This window comes from Bufo bufo, chromosome 3 (assembly GCF_905171765.1).
Source record: "Bufo bufo chromosome 3, aBufBuf1.1, whole genome shotgun sequence".
NCBI lineage: Eukaryota > Metazoa > Chordata > Amphibia > Anura > Bufonidae > Bufo > Bufo bufo.
In genome coordinates this window covers 99397574-99408236 of record NC_053391.1, presented here as the reverse complement: position 1 = coordinate 99408236, position 10663 = coordinate 99397574, and the positions used below count along the sequence as shown (strand labels likewise).

At 48.8% G+C, this 10663-nt stretch overlaps 1 protein-coding gene across 3 annotated transcripts in view; it reads left to right on the top strand.

Moving 5' to 3' along the window:
• Positions 1 to 3792: 3792 nt before the first annotated feature.
• KIAA0100 (KIAA0100 ortholog) overlaps positions 3793 to 10663 on the top strand; it is a 92453-nt gene continuing 85582 nt past the window's right edge. For 2 of the 3 annotated variants that reach the window (XM_040423398.1, XM_040423397.1), the window contains exon 1: positions 3793 to 4020. In XM_040423398.1, the coding sequence (XP_040279332.1) occupies positions 3953 to 4020 (68 nt within the window). In that variant the 5' untranslated portion in view covers positions 3793 to 3952. The remainder of the gene's footprint in view (positions 4021 to 10663) is intronic. The other variant, XM_040423396.1, reaches the window with a different exon arrangement.

The window sequence follows — 10663 nt, the reverse complement described above, 5'->3', positions numbered from 1 at the left end:
CAATCTCCAACCTGTACTCTATTGTGGAAAAGGAAGTCAAGGCATGTCTGGCACACAGTGTTGGGGCAAGGGTCCATCTGACCACTGATACCTGGTCTGCAAAGCACGGTCAGGGCAGGTATATCACCTACACTGCGCATTGGGTAAACCTGCTGACGGTTGCCAAGCATGGAATGCGTGGCTCTGCAGAGGAGTTGGTGACACCGCCACGACTTGCAGGCAGGCCTGCTGCCACCTCCTCTACTCCTCCTACTGCATCCTCTTCCATAACCTCCTCGGCTGAGTCCTCTTCTGCTGCTGCGTCTTGCTCCACATCAGCGGCACCCCAGCTCCCCAGGGGCTATTCCACATCCCGGATACGGCAGTGTCTCGCCGTCTTGGGGTTGACTTGCCTGAAAGCTGATAGGGGACGTAACAGGGATTAAACTGATAAGAATAGAACAACATAACACACCACAACTATCTGGCGGCACATTAGATTGCACGCGCAGTGCCCCAAATTTGAAGTAGGAGGACCGACCAAGCATCTTTTTCCATCTCCACGTTCCTAAAATCAATGCCATATACACGTCCCCTGATAGGGGACGTAACAGGGATTAAACTGATAGGAATAGTACTACTTAACACACCTTATAATAACGCAGAGAGAGGAGTCTGAAGAAGAGGAGTTAGAGGAGGAAGGTGGCTTTGAGGAGGTGGAAGACCAACCACAGCAGGCGTCCCAGGGGGCTTGTTGTCACCTTTCGGGGACCCTTGGTGTTATACGTGGCTGGGTGGAGGAAGAGACCTTCAATGACATCAGTGAGGACAAGGAACGGGACATGGCTAGCTTGGTATCCAACCTTGTGCAAATGGGGAGTTTGCGGTTGTGCAAATGGACTGTTTGCGGTGCGTTAAACGGGGAGTTTGGTCTGTCACTGTGAAGCGGGCGTAACCCTTACACTACCTGATCGATACAACATCATACCTGATGTTTTAAAGCACGTTATTCCAAACAATTTAGGAATGTTAGGTGATTTATGCCCTTTATGGATTAAAACCCGACTCTGCGTCAACTACGTAATTTTCCATGGGAGTTTTGCCATGGATCCCCCTCCGGAATGCCACAGTCCAGGTGTTAGTCCCCTTGAAACAACTTTTCCATCACTATTGTGGCCAGAAAGAGTCCCTGTGAGTTTTAAAATTCGCCTGCCTATTGAAGTCTATGGCGGTTCGCCAGTTCGCGAACATTTGCGAAAATTCGCGTTCGCCAACGGAAAATTTTATGTTCGCGACATCTCTAATTGACAACAGATGCGTCCCAAGTAGGTTGGGGTGCTCATCTAGACGATTCTCCGTTCACGGATCCTGGTCTCCTCAGGAGCTGCTCCTCTCATCCAATCTCCGCGAGATTCGAGCTATCCGACTAGCCCTCCTTCACTTCGCCCCTCAGATCCGGGGCAAAGCGGTGAAAGTCCAGTCAGACAATATGACTGCGGTACTGTACATCAACAAGCAGGGAGGCGCAAGATCACTTCCCCTCTTATCAGAGATCGGGGTGATTCTGGATTGGGCAGAGTTGAACCTTTTTCCACTTATCTGCGATCCACATTCGAGACTCCCTCAATATGATAGCGGATCAGTTGAGCCGCGGTCTTCCAACAGTGGAGTGGTCTTTACATCCGGAGATATTCAAGCAGATAGTCCTCAAGTGCGGAGAGGTTTTGCTTCCTTTACAGGGAGGACAACCCCCTGGCGATAGATGCTCTGTCAATATCCTGGAGGTTCAGGCTGGCTTACATCTTCCCTCCGTTTTCCATGATTCCGAGGGTATTGCTAAAAATCCGTCAGGATCAGGCCTCAGTGATAGCCATCATACCGTTTTGGCCCTCGAGATCCTGGTTTACCCAGCTCACTCAAATGAGTCGAGGGCAATTTTGGAGGCTCCCCTCTCACCAGACCCTGGTGTCGTGGGACACTCACCTCTGCTAAGATCTGCACAGGTTCAACCTGACAGCCTGGAGGTTGATCAGTCCCTTCCCAGAATAGAAGGGCTTTCAGAGTTGGTCCTGAGAACGCTGTCTCATTCAAGAGCAGACTCTACTAAGAGAGCCTACTCACCGATTATGAGGATATTCTCTTCTTGGTGTTCCTCAAAGGATGTGGCGTTTGCAGATCTGCCCCTCCCCATCATTCTTCAGTTTCTGCAAGATGGCCTTGACAAAGGCCTTGCTCCATATACCTTGAGGGTTCAAGTTTCAGCCATTTCAGCTTGCCTCAACAAGTCTTTTTCTCAGGACCCGCTCATCAAACGGTTCCTTAAAAGAGCTGAAAGATTAAAACCTACAATACTGAAGCCCATTCCTCAGTGGGATTTATCAGTAGTTCTTAAGGGGTTAGCTTCTCCCCCCCCATCGAGACTTTGGAGGAGGTAGATTTCAAGTTTGTCACATGGAAACTTGTGTTTCTTGCAGTGACTTCGGCCAAGAGGGTCTCTGAGCTTCCAGCTCTCTCAGCACACGAGCACTATACTATTTTTTTGGTCCTTTTAAGATTTCTCCCGTACTTTAGGCCTAAGGTTCCTTCAGTCCAGACTATCAACCAGGCAATATCCCTCCCGGTTCTTTCTAGACCTTCTACCTCATCCGAGGAACCTGCTATACATCATTTGGATATCTCTATGTGGATAGATCAAAGGAGTTCAGGAAAGATGAAAATCTTCTAATCCTGTTTGCCGGTAAATTTAAAGGCTGTTAAGGCATCTAAACCATCCATCAGTCGATGGATTGAGGCTATTAGGGAATCCTTTGTTTCCCAATCTCTAGATCCTCCGGGGTTTGTAAAAGCCTGTTTTACGAGGGCTGTAGCTACTTATTTTGCCGAGAGGAGTCTTCTTCCGCTCTACATGATTTGCAAATCTGCCTCCTGAGGAATCGTTAATTTCTAACGATAATTTGTTTTCCCTTAGTCCTAACAGCAGCACACAGATTGCCCACCCTAGTAAGGCTAGTTTTTTTCTTGCTATAACACAATGGGCTGGAGGTGATTCCCTCCTTTATAGGGGAGGTTTAAGTGTTTCATTAAGTTTATTACTTGGGCTCATTAAAATTCCGCCGGTCCTACCAGTCCACCGGGGGGGGGGGGGGGTTAACCCCATCTGTGCTGCTGTTAGGACTCAGGGAAAACAAATTATCGTTAGAAATTAACGATTCCTCACCTCATAAATCCCCGTCCTCACCAGCCTTTATTGACTGCAGCGATGGCATCTACACCTGAGACCGCCGCAGTCAATCACTGGCCATAGGGTATTATTTATGAGGGCAAATCTAAAATTTTTGCCCAAGATGAGCGCTGACAGCATATCGATCCCCCCAGCTACACAGAGCAACCATAACTGGCATCATCCCTGTTTACACGGAGCGATGTGCTGCCGACAATGGCTGTTACAGGGTCAGACTGGCCCCAGAGGATCCCCGGTGGCCCAGGCTCTAATACCATAATGTGCCCCAAAAATCAAGGAGAAAAACCCCCATTTGGCTGTTAAACTTCATTGATGGTAAACGGGTTGGGTCTTGACAATTATTTTCTCTGGTGCGTCCCATGAACCCCAATCTGACACTAGCTGTTCATGGCTGTTTAAGGGACAGGGCCGATTTGTCACGATCTGGTAAGAACGACAATCGGCCGATGTAATAAAAAAATAAACATAAAAGCCTAATTTGTTGTTTACATGGAGAAAAGCTGCCGCTGTGGCGTGTGCTGCCTCTCGTGTGTCGGCGCAGGCGCCTCAGGCCTCTCCGCCTCACATGATGGCGCTGCGCTCTGCCCCCTCTCACTTCCTGTTCCCGGGACAGTAGCGGCCTCTCCCCCCACCCCCCGGAGGAGGAGGGATCTCCATGCTCTCCCGGATCGGTGTGACAGCGTCAGGCGCCGGTCGGCCGGTGTAGGTGGCCCGGGTTCCCGGGTAGGCACCATGCCCATCTTCTCCGCGGTGCTCCTGGCGTTCCTGCTGCTGGTGGTCTGCGCCCTGCTGCTAGGACGGTGGGTACCCCGGGGGCAGACTGGGGCTGCCGGGCGGAGCTGTCAGACGTGGCGCTGAGGTGTCAGACTGCACACTGCCGACTACTGCCTGCAGCCTCCTGGGTGGTACTGACATGCCCGGTGTGTACCCTGCCCCCATACCTGTGCCCCCCGCATACCTGTCATCAGTACCCCCCATACCTACCAGTACCCCACATACCTGTGTCCCCATACCTGTGATCAGTACCCCCCCATACCTGTGTCCCCATACCTGTGATCAGTACCCCCCATACCTGTGTCCCCATACCTGTGATCAGTACCCCCCATACCTGTGTCCCCATGCTTGTGATCAGTACCCCCTATACCTGCCCCCCATACCTACCAGTACCCCACATACCTGTGTCCCCATACCTGTCATCAGTACCCCCATATGTATCATCAGTACCCCCCATAGCTGTGTCCCCATACCTGTGATCAGTACCCCCCATACATATCAGTACCCCCATACCTGTGCTCCCATATGTATCATCAGTACCCCACATACCTGTGACCCCTCATACCTATGAATACCCTGGATACTTATCCCCTCTCATACCTATCATCAGTACCCTATATACATATTTCCCCCCTACCTATCAATATCCTACATTCATCCTACCCCCGAGACTTATCACCCCATACCTATCACCTCTCCCACTCCTCATACCTATTATAAATAGTCTACAAACCTATCACCCCCCCCCCCCATACCTATCACCTGTCCACCACATACCTAACCTCCCTCATACCTATCACCTACCCCCCTTATACCTATCATCTCCTCATACCTATTACTTGTCCTCCCCATACCTGTCACCTATACTCTCCGTATGCCTATCACTTACCCCCCTTATACCTATCACCTATCCTCCATATACCTATCCCCCCTAATACCTATTACTTGTCCTCACCCATACCTATCACTTACCCCTCCCCTTATATCTGTCATCTGCCCTCTACCTACCCCAATCATACCCCCATAAGTTACCTCAACTCTATACATGTCATATCACCCCCCCCCGCACTTGTCACCTCTCGTACATGTCACCTTTCTCTTACATACCAGTCACCCTGCCCTGCCCCCGTTACCTATCTGATATAAAATATTCCATCTTTTATTGTAGTGGAAAAAACCTTAAACAGATGTCTCCAGTGCTCCCCAACTCTTGGGGTTCAGCTATAAAGTGCACCTTTTATGTTAATTAATCAGCCCTGGCATTGTAGCTGGTAGGTGCCATGGAGTGGATGCAGTCCTGTATGAAGCTCAGAAGATTCAGAATTCCGATTTACTCACTGCCAAAAAATAACCAATAAGTTGGAATCTAATGAGGTTTTCTGTGTGAATGTAATGGTGATCTATGTAAGTGATCACAATACTAGAGGAAAGGAGAAGGTTATTGGGGAAACTGTACAATTGAAAGGAGGATCTAGTGCCTGTTCTGCCCCCTCCAGTCTGAATACAAGGTGAGATACGGCCTCTAGGGTAGATACAAGGTGAGATACGGCCTCTAGGCTGGATACAAGGTGAGATACGACCTCTAGGCTGGATACAAGGTGAGATACGGCCTCTAGGCTGGATACAAGGTGAGATACGGCCTCTAGGCTGGATACAAGGTGAGATACGGCCTCTAGGCTGGATACAAGGTGAGATACGGCCTCTAGGCTGGATACAAGGTGAGATACGGCCTCTAGGCTGGATACAAGGTGAGATACGGCCTCTAGGCTGGATACAAGGTGAGATACGGCCTCTAGGCTGGATACAAGGTGAGATACGGCCTCTAGGCTGGATACAAGGTGAGATACGGCCTCTAGGCTGGAAACAAGGTGAGATACGGCCTCTAGGCTGGATACAAGGTGAGATACGGCCTCTAGGCTGGATACAAGGTGAGATACGGCCTCTAGGCTGGATACAAGGTGAGATACGGCCTCTAGGCTGGATACAAGGTGAGATACGGCCTCTAGGCTGGATACAAGGTGAGATACGGCCTCTAGGCTGGATACAAGGTGAGATACGGACTCTAGGCTGGATACAAGGTGAGATACGGCCTCTAGGCTGGATACAAGGTGAGATACGGCCTCTAGGCTGGATACAAGGTGAGATACGGCCTCTAGGCTGGATACAAGGTGAGATACGGCCTCTAGGCTGGATACAAGGTGAGATACGGCCTCTAGGCTGGATACAAGGTGAGATACGGCCTCTAGGCTGGATACAAGGTGAGATACGGCCTCTAGGCTGGATACAAGGTGAGATACGGCCTCTAGGCTGGATACAAGGTGAGATACGGTTGGACACTCAGGCATAAAGGTTCTATATGGTATCATGCAGGACATTTACCCACAGATGCACCTGTAGATCCTGCACACTCGTAGGTTGCTGAAGCTGGTGTCCCAGCTGGTCCCATAAATGATCAATTGGTGATAAATCTAGTGACCGGGAAAGGAAATGTGAGGGACGTTGCTAGTGAAGCCTTGCTGTGTGTGGGTGAGCATTAATGCCAGTTGGAAGCCCTGCTATGAGAGGAACACATGTGGTGGCAGGATGTCCTGAACATATGATTGAGCTGTTAGTGTCCCTCTTATCACTACTAGAAGTGACCGACTGTCGTATGCCTGGTCATCACACCAGCAGTGGGGGGGCAGTGTGCCACAGGCAGGATTAAGGCGCCCACCACGAGGCCTCCATACTTAAATCTGACCGCTGTTGGATCCTAACAGAACCTGGAACTAAAGATGATATGGTTCCAGTCCATAGCAGTCCAAGTTTCTCGTTCACGACACCACTGTAAACAGTGGCGTCAGTGGCTGGTCGTTAATGGCAGGACACATAATGGGCACCATTACACCAAATTTCTTTATGCTAAGTGCCTGTAAATGGTCCGGGCAGAGATAGGGGTGTGTCATGAAGGTGCCACCTGTGTCTGGATGGTGGACAAAGAAACTGTGCTTTTGGGGGGGAATCATACAATCCTCTCTGCTGGGGGTTTGTCTGGGCCATCTGGAGCCTCTTCGTCGTATATTTGTATGCCCTCACATAACCACTGCTCCTAACAGCAGGTCAGAGGTCTAGATGGCGGGTAGTTTGTCAAAACCACCATCCTGCTTCTCTGTCCAATGATGCACCCCCTCTCTAAGTCTGTCAACTGGAACAATGTATTTAAGTGCATTGTAGAGGCAAGTCTAGCAGTCAACGGTCTCGCACCAAGAGTTACACTACCCAAAAGTAGCCCCCGAGAGGCTTTTTATAGGACAGCACTTTTGCGCCCTCTTGTGGAAAGACCCAGCAACTAATCAGACCACACCTGGGATCATTGACATATCTACCTGGGACATAACTGCGTGGAGAGGTTTGCAGCTATCAGACATTTTTCTCTGGGTGCGCCAATAAGTGTATGTTTGGGAGGCCCTCGCCCTCTTTTCTGTGTCTGTGTTTCTTGCATTGTAGAAAGACTACTGGTATTTTGGGGATATAGATGTGAGGTGTCATTCTGTGTACTCTGGAGCCACCCTGGACCTCACACAATGCTGGGCTGTGTGCAGCTTATTGACACAGGGCTTTCCTCCGGTATGTTTGTGCTGTTTACTCAAGGAAGATCACTTTATAGAATTTAGGATGTTTCTATAGATCGCATAAAACTCCTTACCATTAGGCGCTGACTGTTTTCTCTGTACTTCTGAAGGCCCCAATACACACTAGTCTATTGTCGGCCAAACTGGCCAAGAACAGCAGGTTCGGCCGACCCTGTAATGTATATGGGGATCTCTCGACAGATGATGTCGGGGGATAGAAGGATTGGGTGAAATTAATATTTGCGCTGGATACTTTTGTTCTCCGAGGAGATAAGCCTCTGGCAGCGCCTTTCCCCATTGAAAACCCGTGAATACACACTGAGCCAAACTGAACTTGTCGCTGTTTGGGAGAGTCTGGAAGGAGAGCGATTGGCTGAACGGTCATTTGGCCAACAGCTGTTGACTGTGTATTCCCGCCTTAAAGGGGCTGTCTCACTGCAGCAAATAGCATTTATCATGTAGAGAAAGTTAATACAAGGCACTTACTAATAGCTTAGTAACACGGCTCTCACCTGCTCCTTCTCTGCTATGAGCACGGAAGATAAACCGCACTTGGATGCGGGAAACTTGAAGTCCAAAACAGAAAACGAACATCCAGCTCAATTTCTCAAAGGTTCAACGGTACTTTATTAGCGTGATTAAAAACTAAATATCCAGTCCAAGTCTACGCGTTTCGGGCTATCAGGTATATAAGCCCTTACTCATGTCATGAGTAAGGGCTTATATACCTGATAGCCCGAAACGCATAAACTAAGACTGGTTGGACTGGATGTTTAATTTTTAACCACGCTAATAAAGTACCGTTGAATCTTTGCGAAATTGAGCTGGATGTTCGTTTTCTGTTTTGGTAGGCACTTACTAATGTATTGTGATTGTCCATATTGTCTCCTGTGCTGGCTTCATTCATTTTTCCATGGGATTGTGCATAGTCCAACGTTTTTCCCTATAGTGTGCAAGCACGACCACCACTGCTGGATTGCAGGGTGGTCGTAACCATGGAAACGAGCAGTGTATAATGTGATGAAAAAATAAATCTAGCCAGCAAAGGAAGCAATATGGCTAATAATTCATTAGTAAGTGGCTTGTATTAACTCTGTCTACATGATAAATGCCATTTGCTGAGGTGAGACAATCCCGTGCACACAACTGTATTTTAGTTCTGCATCTGATCTGCACCTTTTCAGCGGGGCGGCAAAAATGAGGACCGCACACTTTCCCAGCAGTCACAGCTGTCTCCTCCACTTTCCCAGCAGTCACAGCTGTCTCCTCCACTTTCCCAGCAGTCACAGCTGTCTCCTCCACTTTCCCAGCAGTCACAGCTGTCTCCTTCACTTTCCCAGCAGTCACAGCTGTCTCCTTCACTTTCCCAGCAGTCACAGCTGTCTCCTCCACTTTCCCAGCAGTCACAGCTGTCTCCTCCACTTTCCCAGCAGTCACAGCTGTCTCCTCCACTTTCCCAGCAGTCACAGCTGTCTCCTCCACTTTCCCAGCAGTCACAGCTGTCTCCTCCACTTTCCCAGCAGTCACAGCTGTCTCCTCCACTTTCCCAGCAGCCACCTACTTTGCCAGTAGTCACAACAGGAACCCCCCCCCCCCCCCCCCCTTTTATTTTCCTGGTAGACACAGCAGGGCTCCCAGTTTCCCCCTCCCAGTAGTCAGTAAGGCTTTGATGCAGTCAATGACAAGAAAGACACAAAATCCAGTTGCCCGGGTGTATTTCCCGGCCATGGTGATTGGATTTTCTCCAGCCCTGATGTCTCTGCCAGCACAGACTGGTGAACGTTTTCTGAGCCTGGAGTAGCAGTGCTGCTGCTGCCCCTCTCGCTGTAGCAGTGGTGGTGAGGTTTGCTGGGTTTTGTCTGCTCTGGACATTGCTCCTCTGTGCCTATAAGTGCACTGGGAAACAAGTGGTTACAGATGTACCTGACGTGTAGATTGCGCTGGGTATTTGAGCTGTCTTCACACGTCCTCCTCCATTGTAACACCTTGTGTATCCGCCTGGCACCCTGCACACTTGGCATATACTTGTTACCTCATTAGTTGCTCATTTTCACAGGAGATGAATGTGTGCACCATATAACTGCTAGATGATTGAAACTGACTATCCTGTTTTTCCCTTATACAATGTAATGTTTCCTGTGATATAAATCATTTTACTATTTTACATGGCCAGTTTTAAAGAGGATCTGCCATCCCCCGGGGTATAACTGCATTGCCCATAATATAACAGTCCTGGTTCATAAAGCTTCATGCACACCACCGTGCTTTTGGTCCGCATCCGATCCGCATTTGTTACTTATTGGATGCGGACCTATACATTTCGATGGGGCCGCAAAAGATGTGGACAGCGCACTGTGTGCGGTTCGTTTCGCAGCACCTGCAAAAAAATAGAACATGCCCTATTCTTGTACATTTTGGGGACAAGAATAGACAGTTGTAACCAAGGGCAGGACATGGCGATGTCCAGGATCTACAATTTTTAGGCCCATGAGTTCACACTTCAGTTATTTGGTCAGTTATTTTCATCAGTTAGTGTGAGCCCAAACCAGGTATGGGTCAAATACACAGAAGAGAAGGAAATCTTTCCATTATACCTTTATATCTGTGTAGGCTTCCCTACTGGTTTTGGCTTACAATCACGAACGTAAATAACGGACCAAATAAATGAAGTGTGAACTGGGCCTTCGGCCACTTTCACAGTCAGTGTTTGATCAGTAATTGTGAGCCAGAGGCCTCATTCACGTGACCATGTGAAAGATGGATACTGGCTGTGTACATGCCATGATTTTGTTACTTCCTTCACTAGAACTGCCTATTCTCATCCACAACATGGTCAAGAACAGGACATATTCTTGACCTGGTTTGAGCTCACAATGCCTAATTGAAGTCTCTGATCAAACACCAAGGCCTTGTTCACATTGCCGTGTCCATCTGACGTCTGTCAAAAAATCAGTCATTGTTTCATCTGTGAAGAACAAACACGTTAAAATCAATAGGTACGTGCGCTGGATGGAAAATGCAGACAGCACTTGTCAGTGAAAAACGGAAATGAGAACGA